Raw genomic sequence first — 17,350 nt, forward strand, 5'->3', positions numbered from 1 at the left:
GAAAGCACACAGCTAACTGTAGTTAAAAGGAATTGGCAAAATTAAACAGAAATTAATTCTTACAAAATAAGGTCCATATCTATCTAGTAAAGCAGATAAAAGGAAGTTAACACAAAAATTAGATTTTTTAAGCCTTGTAACCAGATATATTTACTCACTTCATATTTTTTTAATATTTAAAGCTCACAAACTCTTCTGATGTTACCTGCTCCCTGTTGCCCCTGTGGTGGCTCATGTGCCTCTCCAGCTGTGAGCGGTAGGTGAAGGTGTAGCTGCAGTGCGAGCAGCTGTAGTTGTCCTCGCTGGTCTCGTGGCGATACTTGATGTGCTCCTTCAGCGAGGCGTTGCGCTTGTAGCCCCGGGAGCAGTAGGGGCAAGTGTGCAACTGGGAGAAGGAATCTGGCGTGCCTGTGACAAAGGAGACATATTTGGAGGGCGATGATTTAATTCTGTCATCTTTCATCTGACTCACTCACTTGTAGTGCCTAACTGTCCCGATAAAATTTATTTAGATATTTAGAAGCGACTGTGTACAGTTTAAAAGATACATTTAACCATTTGATGCACTGTACCAGATTATAGAAGCTAGCTAATTCACATCTGCTGTCCCTTGGCAGGTCAGAACAAAGAAGCAGCACAATCACAAAATCCAAAGAAAGAAAAGAAAAAAGAACAGCGCAAGAAGAACAATACACACAATAACACATATAAAATGATAAAAAGGAGACGCGGGAAGACAGACAATGCACCACAGAACTACACAAAAAAAGCACACGTCACACAAAATACACAACAAAAAGCTTCACACAATAGCTTTTCAAATTCATAACAAGTTATAAAGTCCAGATTTCAAGGTCAGTAAGTACAGAGCTGATCACCTTTGGTGATTGTGATAGAAGGGGTACTAGGGTATTATTTAGAGTGGATTTTGTGTTGTTACTACAATACAGGCCTGTCACAAGTTTAATCACAGTCATAGTATTGCTTAGCATTTCTCTGCATACTTCTGTCAATGTCCACGCAGTTGAAAGTAACTGATATAAACAGCAAGCGTAAAATTTTGAGGGATTTCACATTAAAGAGTGTGAAATTCTAACGCGAGTCGATAGATAATTAAGCATTATTCAACTGCAATCGTTTGATTATGACCTCTGGCTCAGATATACACCATACCTTAATTAGTGGGCACACCTTTCCTCTCCTAGTTGTGTGACATTTGTATAAAACTGGCTACGTAACATTAAAGTCTTCCTTGGTGAAGCTTGACAAATATTTGCAGCACAGACACTGAAGTGAGTAAGCAGTACTGTGTTAGTGTGTAAATGTTACCGTTTTCATCAGCGCCTCCTGTCTCTGCTGGACTCTGCTCATCCTCAGGCGCTTCAGGATAGATGACGGCTGTGTCTCCCTGTTGGAGGATTTCATCCACGAGAGTATCCTCCTCCTCTTCTGACACACACTCCTCCTTCACTAAAAACAAACAAAACAATGTTTTAAATTTGAGGAGTGTATTTATACAAGGGAGCAGGGTGATGGACTTACTGACCAGTAACAAAAAAAAAATATCCATCCAACTGATGCTGCAGATATTCACAGAAACTCCCCCTGTTGCAATGATGGACTCAGCAGTTGAACATGATGCTGTTTTTCAGCAGCACCACTAGAGAGCGCCACATGGGTTCCTATTGATTCCCTGTGATGAGCATGATTCTTTCATGACTCAATTTTTATCTAAAATCAAAGCCTGGAGAGTACAATTTTCCAAATTACCTGAGAAAATCATTTTTAGACCTTGGTTCTTTCAACCTGATGAAGGATGTTTTCTCCTCTTGATGCACATGACCACAGATTGTTTTTTTAAAGTGTGCATGAGCCTCTACATTCAATATTTTAGATTTTGGCTCTGAAAAACTCCTCCCTGATTTTGTTAATAATCCTGGTGGCTCCTTGTGATCTGAAAAAAAGCACCCTCTGAGCTGTTGATGTTTTGAAAGTACATCAACTCAACAGTGAGTTGTTAGAAAATATGGATGGGGTCAAGACGACAGAGTAAACATTTAGATACAGGAGTTTTTAACAGCCTGTTATTTTAAATCCTTCAAAAGAGGCCAAAACCCGTCTAAAGGGCACAAGGAGTCGCTGAACTTTCTCTGAAAACTCAAAGATGAGAAAGGTGAAAGGAACTCCAACGATTCAGCTCACATGACTCTTCTTGACCCAATTTCAGTACAAAACTAAGTGCAAACAATTTAAAAAACCACAAGAAAACATCCCACTGAAATTACACTGACCTTTTCAAGTGCAAAATTACGTAGTAGGCTAAGGTTAAAAGAGAAATATCAAAACTGCGGTTCATTTAATAGCATGACAGCCCAGACCAGATTTACTTAAAAACCTTCCTTCCTGCTTATAACATTCTCTTTCCGAAAAGCATTACAGAGCTAAAAAAAACATCTTTAATTTATACAGCAGAATCCAGTTTATCTGATCAGCTGATCTGTCCTGATGCACTATGCTAATGATATCTGAGTTCATGTGGAACTGCCGGTTTGCTGCAAAATAACAGTATGTTTTTCCCTGTAACTAAAATGAGCTTTACACGAAATAATGACACGGCTTGACTTTACTTTAGTTTGGCACTTTGGAGCAAGGTTACACTTCCTCTCAATCAGCACTTTATTCAATTAGCCTTGAGTAAGAGACTCAGACACACTGACATATTGTCCACCACAAGCTCTTTTTTATCTGGCATTAAGATGGAAACATGTTTGACAAAAGGCTGGGCTTTGCTGTTACTCCTTGCCACGGTATTAGGGTGATATTTGGATGTTTACAGAGCCGAAAGGGGGGACAGGCTTTCATTGCATTTACCTTTTGTACAATCATTGTGTTCAACTGATTATATCACGATTTCCAATGGCTTGTTTTTTTAATCACTAATTCAAGAAGCAAAACAAAAAACCCAAAAAAAGAAAAGTATACATGAAAATGTCAGTTTAGGATCACAGGTCTTATTTTGAAAATTAACTGCAGCTTGTGAGACTTAAGACTTTGAGGCATTCTCAAGTTGTTTCTTATTTTGTTCTTCTGTTACACTTAAACCGTACAGCCCAATTCTGATATCAACTGTCAGATTGTCGGTGACACAATAGTGGAAAAGCACAGTACTATATTCAGTACTATACTTTTTTAAAGCTGGGGTACTCACCAGACAGATTTTAAAAACAAATAAAAAACATACTGTAGAGTATACAGAGTATCCCCTTCATGTTTAACTCAAAGAAATGCATCTCTTTGTGAATGGATAAAAACGCTGCCGCAGAAATAGCAGAAACCTTATCTTGAGTGATTTCCGCTGTCTTATCTCGTGGAATATGTGCATGGGGCGATACAGAGACAAAACAGGGTCAATAAGGTGACAAAAGTCAGGAGGCTCGCCTGTTGAGTGTGTTGCCAGTTTTGTGAAATATTTTGTCAAGACATATGATCCACTAAGCATGCACTCTAAGTTACACGACTGCCATTCTACCAGTGTTAGCTAGCTGAACTTGTCTATAAACTTTTCTCTTTGAAAAAAATAAGTATGTATTACATTCATCAGCTTTTGAGTTAATTCATGTTTATGCTAACTGCTGTATAGTCTGTGCGAAACCTGACGCAAAAGAGAATGTTTTTGACTTACTAGAGGCAAATTCCAGACCGCAAAAAAACAGGAGTTTCAACATTGCGGTGATCACAGAGGTTCTTACAGGAATTAATAGACTTCCTGCTGACTCAAATATACTCAGAGCCATGTGGAAAAAGGCATTAGTCTCAGCTCCATAAACTACGTTTCTCATGATGCAATTAGATAGCAGATTTGATTCAACACCTCATCTCTCAGGTTTAAAGTCAAGTGAGGCAAGTACCAAGCCTACATCATTTTTTGACATTGTTGGTTACATGGTTTCTATTTCTTATTTTGTGTTCATACTGTAGTGGCAAGATTTATTTGTCTCACAGCTGTTTTGTTTTGCTCCATGTCTTCATATCCTGCTTATTTGTCTTTATTCTCTTCTTTTAGTCTCAAAATGTTCTGCTCTTGCTTGTAAAGCACCTTGTAATATTGTTTGTGCTGTATAAATAAACGTTCTCATCACGAGCAGACACAGAGTAGCCCTCACTAATTGGTTTGAACAGCATTTCATCACTCGCAGAAGATGAAGTGTGTCACCTTGTTAAAGCTCTGGTGCTGTATTATATAATAATCTGTCTAACAACAGTGGTACAATATCTGGGGCAGAGACGTTACCTCACTTTCTGTGTGTAAAAACATTGATAAGAACAAGCAATGAGGTGTAAATGCGACCAGTGTTGCCATGGGGATCAAGCATTTGAAATGCATGCTGGACCGCTGCCAAAGACCACACCTCTTCCTGCTGAGCCTCGTCAGGGACAGGTGCAGCTGTGTGTGTGTGTATGAGTGCGTGTGTGTGTCTTCATAAAAGAGAGGCGGGAACTGAGCTCTGTTAAGCTTCATTTTAAACACACAGATCTCTGCTTCCCATGATCTCATCCAAAAGCTTTCCAAATCTCTCCGTCCCCCTCCAGAGATGCACTCATCTAACTTTTATCATGCTTCTTTCTCTCTTCACTCATCCCTCTCTCTCACTTATTACCTCCACCTTTCTCTCCCTACTTGTTTGTCACTTCCTTTCTCTACTACTCTCAATCCTCATCTCTAAGTTTTGTTTTTCTTCTTCCTCTCTTTCTCTTCCTCGCTTCAATCTCTCCCAGAGTACGTCCACACTGACAGCATGTCCTCACAGCAGCAGCTTCAGTGCTGTCTGTGTCTACACAAGATGTGTTCAGTGTCGATGGGATGTAAGCCAGCTAAATTTAAAAACACCTTTTTTCCCTCTGTTTTAGCCTCCACACTGAGTCAGCATTTCCAGCTCCAAAAAGAGCTGCTTGACAGTGAATCAATCTGAGAAGTTAAAGGAAAATATTTTTGATGACTTAATCGCTGTATAATAATTTCCTTCTAATGTCAATATAGCTGCTCAGTCACTACCAGTGTTATCATTAACCTGCATTTAGTGTAGGTAGATATGGTCCGACTATAAGTAATCATAAAAATGATGTTTCAGTGCAGCAAAACAGAAGTTTAACCAGCTGCCGAATAACACAATCTGTCTCATTCCCTGCAAAAGATTCGTAAAATGTAAAAAAATATATTGACATTTTTCCTAAAGCAAAAAGCGATGCCTTCACATTGCTGATTTTGTTTGACCAACAATAAGGGTTCCCATAAATTTTATTAACACACTTTAATATCTTTTCCATCACTTTTCAAGGACCTGTAATTATTTGTTCCCTCTTTTCTGGTATTTTTCAATAATCAAATTAAAACTCTATTTAAACATAATTTTGGCTAGCTGGCATACATGAAGAGAGAGGGGGGAAATTACAAAACATATGTGATGGTAAAGGTCACATACTTATACTTATGAGAGCTACGTATGCAGCCTATACTTTGTAAATATAGTTTTCAGATATGTGATTTTATTATCAACATGCACAAATATGACCAGTGAAGGGTATATGCAAGCATACAGGGTATACCCACCTCTCTCTACCCACTGAATACAAACATAAACATAACCATATAACATCAATAACAAATTTTATTGGGGGCCCATTCAATTTCTCTGGGACCCACTCAAAGACCACCTGTGGACTCACCACATTGAGATCTATCAACATGACTGCACAAGCTGCATGTTATCACAATTGAGAAGCTGGAACTGGGAAACATTTGGCATTTCTGTATGAAAAATAGCCTCAATGATTAATTATACATAAAAAGTTATTTTTCTATCGATCGACTGACAGCTCCCAATTTAAAGATCTTAGGTGTGATACACTGTTTTATTGTTTGCCATCAGGAGTAGGCTGAAAAACAAGAGACCTTGTGTCTGTTGATTTTACAAAAACAACTCAAAACGCAAGTATGAACATAACAAAAATTGAACAAAGGCTATTTTTTACACAAAAATAGCCTTTTCCAAAGTATTCAGTCTGGGTATGGATGTAGTCCCACTTGTTCTGTCTCTCTCTACACCTCCCTCTGCCCTACTACTTTTGTCCTTCATCCTACCTCATCTTGCCCCACTCCTACCTCTTCTCTCCTCTCTCCATTTTCTCCTCTAACTTTTACCTCCATCTGTCTCCTTCATCTTTTCTTCTCTTCCCCTTCCATGCCTTTCTTGGTTTCTGCCCCTCAACTCCCTCCTTGCTTGCCTCATTTCCCTCCATCATCCCCCTCCTCCCCCTTTTGCTGATACACCTCTGCATATTTTCCCACCACACTCTACAATTACACTTAATGCTTTGCGAAAAAAAACAACCGCGCAGTAATGACGACCAGAGCCGTGCAACACACACATGTAGGATATCAGAATGGAATGAAAACAGGAAATCATGTGGCGCACACACGGACACACACACTCGATGGGACACATATACACAGACAGGCTCACGCACATATTCACGAGCACAAGCACCCACTACACTGAGCACTGCACTCGTATACCTTGCCAGAACCTGTCACTGTGAGTCCGTGGTGAATTTATAAGGCAGGATGGATTGGAGCTGCAGTGCGGCCCAGACTGCAGGGGGAGTAGCAGACACTAATCTCTCACCAGAGGACCAATTCAACACCAGCTGCTCTCGCTGCTTTCTCCCCCCGCCTCAGACGGGGAAGAAAGAAAGGAGTGAGAGTCAGACAATCCAAAAATATCACGCAAAGCCTTTGAAAGGTTCCCAACGTGGCTCTGCAGCACCGCAACATTTCATGACTTTTCCATGACTTCCCTCCAACACCGTTGAAGCTCTCACACACACTAAAGAAGGTACTTTCTGGTTTGTTAATGTTTTTCTAAGTAAGTGAGCAGGCTGCTTTCTACTGCACGTGCAGCTGTAAAACACAACAGGTAATGCTATGAACACACAGTCAGGTGCACTATCGTGCACTCTTGACGAAGAGCTGATCTGATTTCCTGAATTTCTCTGTCCGGCCTACACCTGAATTGTGTCTGTGGGTGCATTGGTCTGTTTATAGCATGTAGTGAAAATAAAGGGTTAAACAACACGCCGTTTAACAGACAGTAAATGAACTACTTCACTTTGCTCAGCACTGCATATTGTAGTCCTCATGCTGCAAGCCACACTGGCAATAAACAGTAAAAACTACATACACCTTCCAAAAAGAACTGCTTTCTTATTTTAAAAAAAACACACAGGTCTAGTTACTGCAAATTTTTAAGTTACTGCTGACATTCTCATTAGCAAGTTTCTGTAACTGCACCGACTTTGGTTCCACCAACACTGTTCTGCTACAGAAACCGAAGACATTATTCCTACTGAGGTGAACGGCAAGGAAAAGGATCTACAACTGATCAATGCTCTGGGAATTGATAGATGCTAATAAGGTCCATAAGATAAAATATGTGACAGTGCAGAACACAACAATTAAAAAACTATAATAACTTGCAACTTGCATGTAACTTGCCACCTATTCCCTCTGTTGGCATACTCTATTCATCTGTAGATTTGTTAACTAGCTGGATGATTCGTAGGGTTAGGGTTAGGGTAAGTCAATTATTGAGCCAGACCTCAGTCTGAAATATAACAATAGTTATTTTTATTTTTATGGCTGTTGTCTTAAGAGTTCAGACATGGCCCTAAAAAAAAAAAGAGAAACAACATAGAATCCCAATTAAAACCTGCCTGATGCTGGGTATTTGACGCCAAATCTGAAATCCACTAACATGTGTGACTTAGAAAATTCCTAAAATGCCAATATTCATTTTCTAATGTAAACACATATCCCTTAGATTGGGTTATCCATGGTCAGGATCAGTGACTCTGACCTTTTACCACCAATTTTAAATCAATTTATAAGTGGACGTGCATGCCACATTTGCCATATTACAACAGCTCTATGCAGTGCCCTACCTACCAGCAAACAGAGGATGAAGCCTAAAAAGTTAGAAAACTTAGTTTGTCCAAAAAAGTCAAGAAGCAATGCTAATATCAAGGTTTACTGTATAACAAGCTCAGCGAACCTTTGTGGATAATTATCTGCTAATAATATCCAAAGTCGGAGTCCCACCTATAACTTCAAACACTAAGGCTTTCACACAATATCTGCAGTCGGATTCTGAGCTCAAGAAGGAACAAGGTGAAGACGACAGGAAAATAGGGGAAACAAAAGCAAAGAAGGCAAGCTGGAAGTGTACAAAGAGATGAAAAGAGAACCAGCAACTGTAGAAAAATAGCAAGTACACAGAGGAGAAAGGAGAAAGCGGCGAGAGGGGGAAGAGGCACAAAGTGAAAGAGAGCAAGCAGCGCTCATGAGCGCTGCTCACACCATGTAAGGCTTTATTCAGAAACAATGAAACAAGCCTTGAGAGCAATATCTCTCAGTGTCACATTCTCGCCGTCTCCATGGTTTTAGTATTTCCTGCTTGGCTGTAACTGACTGCTGTTGAGATGAAGGCAGATGCTTGCGTAGGCTGAGCTGTTTGCTGGGAATCGAGGATTAAAAGGGCATTGAGAAGCGGCGTAAACACAAGCCAATCAACCTCTGCTGTTGAATGCAGACTAGGTTCTGCCTCAGCTTATTAAATCTTGAGGTAGTTTTGTTGTTTGGTATGTATGCTAAGATGTGTTGCGTTTTTGAGAATGTGCTTGTATGGCTGAGCACTGATCCTGCAAACTGTCTCACTATACTGTAGGTTATCTGGAGGTTTGAAGAGTTTTAAGAGCTTTCTCGAGCTGTTTGGAAGTGCAACGAGAGCCTATTCAGAAAACAAAATGAAGAAGCTTCCAAAAGACTCTTACTGTCTGCACATCCTGCAGCAGGTGAAACTTCAAAACCTAAATGGGCAGCAGGAGAGGAAGGATGGCAGGAACTGATTGAAAAGCTGTGTTTAATAAAGCTGACATGATGCATCCTGCATGACTGACGCTGTTCTGTGTTAATCTACAAGTGGACATGCAGTACAATGAAAACCTGCCTGCACAGACCAACAAGAAGCAGTTTAGTCGACTCATCTCCCCACAGTCATGCACAATCCCACCAGTGCTAATGAAGAAACTCATTAAAATGTTTTTTTACGATTATCTGTCTTTACTAACACTCGCATTTATACACGCTACATATACTGTGTCAGGATTTCATGATGTTTTCAACATTTATTTATTTGTGGCGGCCCACCATGACTAAAATAGCTGCTGCCTAGTATTGATTTTATATTTCTGGAGCTGGACTGTTCATCAGGAGCGCTACTGGAATATATCTATGGGTCCTATCCTATTCCTACCTATTGATTGCCCAGAACTCTAGGAGCACAGAGCATACTGTGAGCACAGACGGAGCAGCAGAACGTCAGGTGCAGTAAGAGTGATACTTAACCATTCATTGTGCTGGGTCTAAAAGCCAACAGCAGCTGCTCCTCTCGTCTATCGATCTGATCAGCTCTGACCAGATGGACACATCAATTATCCACCCTGCAACTCAAACTCCACAAACTGCTGCAGGGACAAAAAGAACTCAGAAAAAGTTCCACCTGCGCTGTGTTCACGGACGGGCAAAAATTCAGCGAGGTGACATTGAATAATAAAAGGGACACACACACACACACACACACACAAACACAACATAAAAAAGTTTTTTGAGCTGAAATTATTAGTTGGTAACAGATACTCATAAATTGATTAAATATTGAAGTCATTTTGTTAAATATGCTGTCTTCCCAGATCTCAAATTCAGTTTTGCTGCTTTTCTTTATCTTATGCAGTGGTAAACTGGATATATTTGGGTTTAAGGCTTTTAAGGTCAGACAAAACAAGACATCTGAAGACTTCTTCTTGGGGGCTTAAGAAAATTGTCACATAATTCTTTTTCACTACTGTCTGATATTTTATGGACCAGACATTGCTAGTTACAGCCTTACTCAAAAGATGCTGCAATAGAGATTCATTTTAAATTTGTATTAGGTGTTTTTTTCTCATTAACTTGTTTATATATGCAGCAAAATACATAAAAATCTGAATAAATTTAGCCAGAACACCTAGGCAACCACACACAAAGACAATACTATTAAAAATGTGACAAGATGGGGCCCATCTAAACTGTTTTTATGATATTATAACATTTCAATACCCTACACTTCGGTGATGTAATATTTCTTCAGATTTGGCACCATGACAGCTAGATGGACACTGTTTTGGGAAACACTGAGTCATTTATTTAGAACAGAGACATCAGTCTGAGGACAGAATTGACAGGGAATAATGATGACGCTCATCACTCTGTTTTATCACAGAGGGATGAAGAGGAGGAGATCCAATCCTGAAGGAGAGGATACATGTGTGTGTCATTAGCAGATTAGACTCTGGGATTTTTTGTTGTACAGAAAGTCAGAGAAGAGATGAGAGCACAACATCTGGCTGTGCGAAGGAGCAGGCGTCCCCCCGAGGCTGAGAGGAGCATTGAACTAATCTGATCAAAGAGAGAGCAGGTAGATGTAAACAGCCGAAAAAAAAATCATTAGCGGTAAAGAATACGCCCAGAAAGGTTGTGTGAAAACAGGCTCACACTGCGAGATTGAGTTAATAAAATCCTGGTTGCAATCTGTGTCAAACTGCACAATCTCCATTTTTAGGCATATCAGACAGTGCTACCTGGTGAATCTTAGCTCTGAGATGAAAGGATTTTTTATTTTTAATGCAAGCAGATCTGCACTGCAGCTTCAACAGCCAGTCTGCATCGTTTCATGCTGCATTCTGATTGGCAAGGCCAGGCAGCTTTATTGGTATAGCATATTTCATACAACATGACCATTTAACCGTTTTGCAGAGCAATAAAATATAAAATATAAAAAAGGAAAGAAACTTACAATAAAAGAGTAGAGAGAAAAGATCGGTCAAATTCGTTCTAAAATCTAAAAAAAAATAGCAACTGACACAGTACAAGCAATAACCACTAATTTCGATTGATGTACAAAAACTGTTTTTTTTCTTACAACAATCTACTGTCATTTGGCACAGCCTACATCATGAAGTGGCATTCAGTTTGATGTCAGGGTGGTTAAGAAAAGGTACAACAAAAAAAGCTGACATACAAAGGCTAATAAAATGGATTTTTCACACATCAATCAATATTGACATTCGACAAAACAATTTTATATATGACATAATTCATTCTTTAGCTAGTCTGTCTTTGTTTTCTTGGTTTTCAGTTTATTGTGTTTTCCCCTCTTGTGTTCCTGAGCTGCCTTCCTCTCATTTGTCTACACACCTGCCCTGCATCAGCCTCCTTACTTCTTCCCTGCTCCTGAGTTTCCCCCAGCAAGCCACACACCTGCCCTGTTAGCCTCATTAGTCCTTCCCTGCGCCTGAGTTTTTCCCAGCCAATCAGCTCACTGCCTGTTTCTTCTGCCTCATCACCTTATTCCACTCACCTGAGCTTCCCCCTCTTTCCTCCAGCTGCACTTCATCACTTCTGTGCTATAAAGCTCTGACTGGATTCCAGTTTCAGTCTGAAACTTATCACTTTACCAGTCATCACTTTTTATCTGCGCTGTGCCTCTGTAATCTCATCCAAGCGTTCCTTGTGTTTGCGTTGTGCTGCGTGCTGTGTGAAGCACAGAAGTAAATGGTTGCCTCATATGCTGCTGTCAAGCCAAACAGTAAAAACTGAGAAGAGGGTTGAGTCTTGCACACAGACAGTTGACCCAGATAACAGTACAAATCTCTGCTCTGTTTGTGAATCTGTTTGGTTTGTTGTTTTCTGTCACCGATGTAAAAGTTGCATCATACAGCTCAGACATTTCTGCAGTAGCAGCAACAGAGAACAGAGCTCGAAACTAGCTTTAAAAAGAGGTTGGCAACCAGGCATCAGATTGGGTTGCTGGAACTGAAAATGTGGTTGAATAATATCCTTCCCAGCATCTTGTAATACTGAAATTGTTTATTAAATTACTGAATTTAAATAATCACAATTAATCACATTTCTAATCGCTTGTTATAAATTCCATTGTTATGCATTTAATAACTGTTTTGAAGTTCATATTAAAGTAAAGTCATTCTAACCAGAATGTCTTCATTGGGAATCCAATGAAAGTAAAGAAATTCATGATCTTAACTATCTTAAACAACAACAGCCTTAACAGTGTGGTCATAAACCACGCCAAGCTGAGGACATCACTTGACTGGCCTGCATTCAGTTTCCATCAATTTAGCAGCACTGTAGATAATTTCTTGAAATTGGTTTCATCAACAGGTCTGTGGCGATTCGCATACTCCACATTGGTGCTTTGCAGGCGCTAGCAATGTGGTTGAGCACTGACATCAGTCTCATTAGCTGCACCTGTGTGCTTGTAGGTGGTAACTCTCTAACTCAAAGTACGTCTGTGATATTTTAATTCAGTTTGACATAAAGAGCAAAACACTTTGACAACTGAGCCATAAGGTATTTTTTTTTAAAGTGAAATAAGTCATACAAAAACACAGTGGTGTTGTTATTTTCCATCACTGTGGCTGCAAGAAGCAAAAGGCCGCTATGGTAGCTTTAGTAGAGTGCATCAAGGGGACTAAATAGCAGCACACGATTAAAAAACAAAAATAAAATAAAATTTTATATATATATATATATTTGGACCTTAATTGCATTGCGAGTAACACATTAATGGTGACAGTCCTGTTGAACAATTATTTAATGTGGAGTACACATTTTGCTGTTGCTGTCTGTTTTATATTTTACCACCAAGGCAAGGTTGACAATTTCTCTTACTGGAGAAATTACAAAATCTTGATAAGAGTTGAAAACAAGGCTTTTGGTTAAATTAAAAAGTAAAAAATCAGACCAAAATCATAAAGAGGAAAGCATTTCTAAGGCTGGTGTGAATGGTGCATTGTCGGGGATTACGGGTATGAACTCCCTGTAGAGAATTGACCCGGAGCAGAGTATTATACTATTGAAAGGTGTGTTAGCCTGTTAGGGAATCTATGGGATTTGTTAGTAAGGATGTGAGAGCTGGAGATTATACAGAAAAACCTCTGCATGACTGGCAAGATTATACATTTCTGAAGTGTGTCTATTTCTCAGACACGCTTGCTTTCCCTTCTTCCGTCTCTTTCGGTTCCTCTGTCTGCATGCCTCGCCTTTTCCCTCTTTCGAATGCTCTCATTTGCTCAATTTCTCTGCCTTGTGTTTGCTTTTTACTTCTCTGTTGATTTGAAAATGTCCCACCACAACGAGCTGTGATCATGTTCGGCTGACTCACGCTTCCATCTTTTCCATGCACAGATGCTTGCAGCAGAACGCTTAGTTTACATGTTTTTATCCTGGCGGCATCTGGCCATCGCATTACTCAAGTGAGATGCAAAAAAACAACCTGCACTATATATGTACTTTAAGTAATGTAACACTGACTCACAATAATGCACAACCACCACAGTGAAAATAAGTCTGCTTCTGTCCTGATTTGGTTCCACTTGACAACAGTTGCGTGGATAATCTCACCACCTGTTCTAGTGCATCTACTGAAACAGAAGAGCCAACATATGACCATATAAAGATGATAGTACTATCATACACTGAGCTGACTCACACCAGCATTCATTTACCTTTTAGGGTTTATTTACAGCATAGATGGGAGGTGATTGCAAGCCATGTGGGTATTTTTGAGCACAATATTTGCTATCACTGTCCAGTTTTGAATATAGTCCTGAATGTCAAATAAACAGACTTAGGTTCAGTGTTATCGGTGTCAACTCTGCAGACGGGCTGGGAGAATCTGTGCTATACCATCAATAACACCTCCAGAACTACAACTACCAAGCTGCAGCTGTGTTAAGGTTTAACTCACAAGTGCTGCATCAGGGCTGTGCGGTGACAGCTTGTGTAAGCCTGTGGGTGTACTGGGCAGCTCCCAGCTGAGCATGTGTGTTACTGTGTGAATCTGAAAGACAGCCCTGCTGAAAAAGAGCAAACACGCTCAACAAACCTTCCCAAGATTAACAGATATAAGGAAGATCAATCTTGAAAGTCCAGTCTAAAGCCAGGGGAATGTCTGACCAAGAGTTCATTTTACTAAAACATTGCACAGGCGGTTGGAATGAAAACAAATACTCGTTACGTTTCTATGATGCTGTCTCACCTCCATTTGAGGAGCCGTTGTGGGGTAATACTGTTGTGGCGTCATGGCTCTCCTGCGTTTTGGTCCCATCAGCATTGGCGACCTCAGGCTCCTGCAGGCTGTCCTCCTCCACGATGTGTAGCTTGTCCTCGTCGTCAGAGTCTGAACTGGCCTCCAAGCCATTGTTGAAGTCTGTCACTGCAGAGAGGAGACACAGAGATGGAAGATGATCTAACATGTACCACTTAGATTTTAGCAGCTACACTTCATCGCGCTCATTCTGATTCCCACTTCTGAGGAGCCTGCAACCCGCAGCTGTAATCATAGTCTGATTACCATCTGGGATGCAGAATATAGGCAATTAACTGCAATTACAGACTGCCAAACATGACATCAGTGTGATCAGCATCTGAGCTGCATGCAAAAAAAGCAAAGCAATGTGCCTCCATTGGAAGGAGTCCGGACTGATTGCCCCCCTTAAGTGCCTCTCCTTCATCCACTGAAAAAAAAAATATAAATGCAATACTTGTTTTGGCATATTTTTCAAGAGTTTTGTTGTTGTTTTTTTTTAATGCACACAAAAGATTTATTTCTCTGAATTTTTTGGTTGCACATTTTCTAAAATCTGTGTTAGTGAGCACTTCCACTTTTCCAAGACAATCCATTTACCTGACAGGTGAAGCATCCTAAGATGCTGATATAACATATCAGCATCATCACTTCACAGGTGTGCCTTGGGCTGGTCACAGTAAAGTAAGATTTCTTTCCTAAATGGCACCTCTCTGAATCTTAAACCACAACAGCCTTTGTGCTTTGCTCTGCTGACTGACAGTCTAGCCCTACCCACATAGTTTCTGTCTAAGCTCAACCCCAAGCCCAGGGCAGCAGTTTTGGACTGGAGCCTAATTAAAACCCAAATTTCCACTTTTTTTTCATGCAAAAATATTTACTACAACCTCAAGCCAACTTAAGTCTTTTCAGTAACAGACATTTGTGAAATAACATTCTACAAAATGTTCAGCACTGCCCATTAAACTGAATAAATAAATTGAAGAAAACCTGATTCAAACCCGGAGGAATTTAAAAAAAATTAAAGCTTAGCCCAGTCTGAACCAAGTTGGTCAGATAAGGTTAGAGAATAAAAGGTCATCTCATGGAAGTCTACAGAAATACACGAGTTAAATGGCACAACACTGCAGAAACAAGCATCTCTATATTTGTTTTGTGTGGGTTTAAAGATGAATAATAAAGATGGCCTTGTGTGATCTTGCTCTCCTCTTTGAAGCCATTCTAAAGTGCAGCAATAGGAATGCTAAAGCAAAAGTGCAACAGTGGCCATGTGAACCTTCAGTCCTCATACTACAGATCTATTGTATAAATGTGTTGATTATTACAGCCACAATGATGCCATGATCTTTCTGGTAATTTACTCAAGACGAGACCCCCGCACCCTAGCTGCTAATGTCTACATAACCCTGCTAACCAATTAGAGCAAAAAAAAAAGTAAAACAACACAGCATCAATTGGCCCACCTCGACCGAGCAGGACCATAGGCCACCACAGATCAGAAAACACACCGTGCCTGTGACTTTATATTCAGAGTTAAAACAGATAACTAAAGTAAGAAAGCAGAGGAAACTGCAGCCCCCTGAAATCAAAGACCAAGCCACAGTTTCCAGTTCTAGTCCATTGCTTTTTCACTTTTGGTGGAGTTTCTTGACGAAAACAAGAAACAGAGTAGGTGAAGAGAAAATTTTTCTTAGGATGATTTTTTTTTTTTTTACAACAAATTACATTTTAGCTGACCCTTGCCACTGAAAACCCAATAAACTAGAACCTTAACACTTTCAACTCCACATCTCTAGATCCTCTTATCATTTGCTCCAAACTTTGCAAAACATCATCCTCATCACATCCTCACATCAATCTCTAACTCGAGGTACAATTTCCTTCTTTTTATGTACACAAAGACAATGGATCCCACTGGGTCTGAAATAAAGCATAAAGCGAAAACAATATAAAAAAAGTACAAACTGCAGCCAAGGGGAAAAATAATCACTTGTATATGAGCCTCAGAAAGCAAATCTATTTTACACTGTGCTGCAGTCAGTGAGCTTGTCTGTGGGCTGCAGCTTCTTAATGGGAGCTCAGGGTGAAAAATGGACTGGTCTGAATGAATTTAGGAGGGGGTGTATGTGTGCGTTTGTGTGTGTGTTTAGCAGAAAAGTAGTTGATGATAGAGGTGTGTTGGTATACTGGGATGTAGTAAGCAATGATCATCATGCTGTAGGTATCTAATTGCTCTTACACTGTCAGCATGTGTGCACTTATGACTGTGTGAGCACAATGAGTGTATATATATGAATGTGTGTGTGTGTGTGTGTGTGTGTGTGTGTGTGTGTGTGTGTGTGTGTGTGTGTGTGTGTGTGTGTGCAAACTGAAGTGTGTGAATGCTTTCTGCAGGGTAGCTGTGTGTCTTTGCAGAGGTGCTGAAGATGCCTAATGAGCAGGAAAGCTTGGGTTGTTTGTTCACAGGTGACAGGTGCACACACACACACACACACACACAGGTCCCAAACCACAAAGCAAACCATATATATGTGTCTGAGTGCTTAGTGTGGTTCCACACCTCTGCATGAAATGGGAAGCTATTTCAGGTAGCGTCCTTAACTGCTAACACATCCCAATATGAGCACACTGCAGACCAGAAGACAACCATCTACATCGAAGACACGCCCTGAGCACACACACTTCACACACACACACAGACTTCTCCAGGAGTGATGCGGTGCTTTCCGGAGACGATGCTGTCACTGCTCCAGACAGACGAGTGGAGCTGTGAATGCACAAGTGTGTGTGTGTATCTGTGCATGTGTGTTTCGGGGGGTGAGATCGATGCACGTCTGGATCGATGTAAGAGGCTGGAGCAGAAAGAGAGGAGCATAATATGTTAGCATGCAGGAGCTCTGGTTTGTGATCTCCTTTAAGCCAGACGATGGAGAGAAACATGACATGCACACAACTTATACTGTTTCATATCCTTGGACACGACTGTATGTCGAAGGTTGTGGTTTAATTGCAGCTCAGTACAGAGATCTGTTTGTCTCATACATTGTGATACGGTCAGTCTTAGCAGAAGTAAGGGAGCAAAATGATATCTT

The 17,350-nt window shown here is 40.3% G+C and overlaps 1 protein-coding gene across 2 annotated transcripts in view; it reads right to left on the reverse strand.

The window, feature by feature from the left end:
- The window catches only part of LOC121951704 (zinc finger E-box-binding homeobox 1), a 74,914-nt gene that overhangs the window by 11,306 nt on the left and 46,258 nt on the right, over positions 1 to 17,350 (reverse strand). For both annotated transcript variants that reach the window (XM_042498145.2, XM_042498146.2), the window contains exons 2-4: positions 14,211 to 14,387; positions 1,330 to 1,470; positions 206 to 408 (exon numbers count right to left, since the gene is read on the reverse strand). In XM_042498145.2, coding sequence (XP_042354079.2) covers positions 206 to 408; positions 1,330 to 1,470; positions 14,211 to 14,387 — 521 coding nt within the window. The remainder of the gene's footprint in view (positions 1 to 205; positions 409 to 1,329; positions 1,471 to 14,210; positions 14,388 to 17,350) is intronic.

This window comes from Plectropomus leopardus, chromosome 12 (assembly GCF_026936395.1).
Source record: "Plectropomus leopardus strain MGB_pleo_1.0 chromosome 12, ASM2693639v1, whole genome shotgun sequence".
In the NCBI taxonomy this organism is placed as follows: Eukaryota; Metazoa; Chordata; class Actinopteri; order Perciformes; family Serranidae; genus Plectropomus; species Plectropomus leopardus.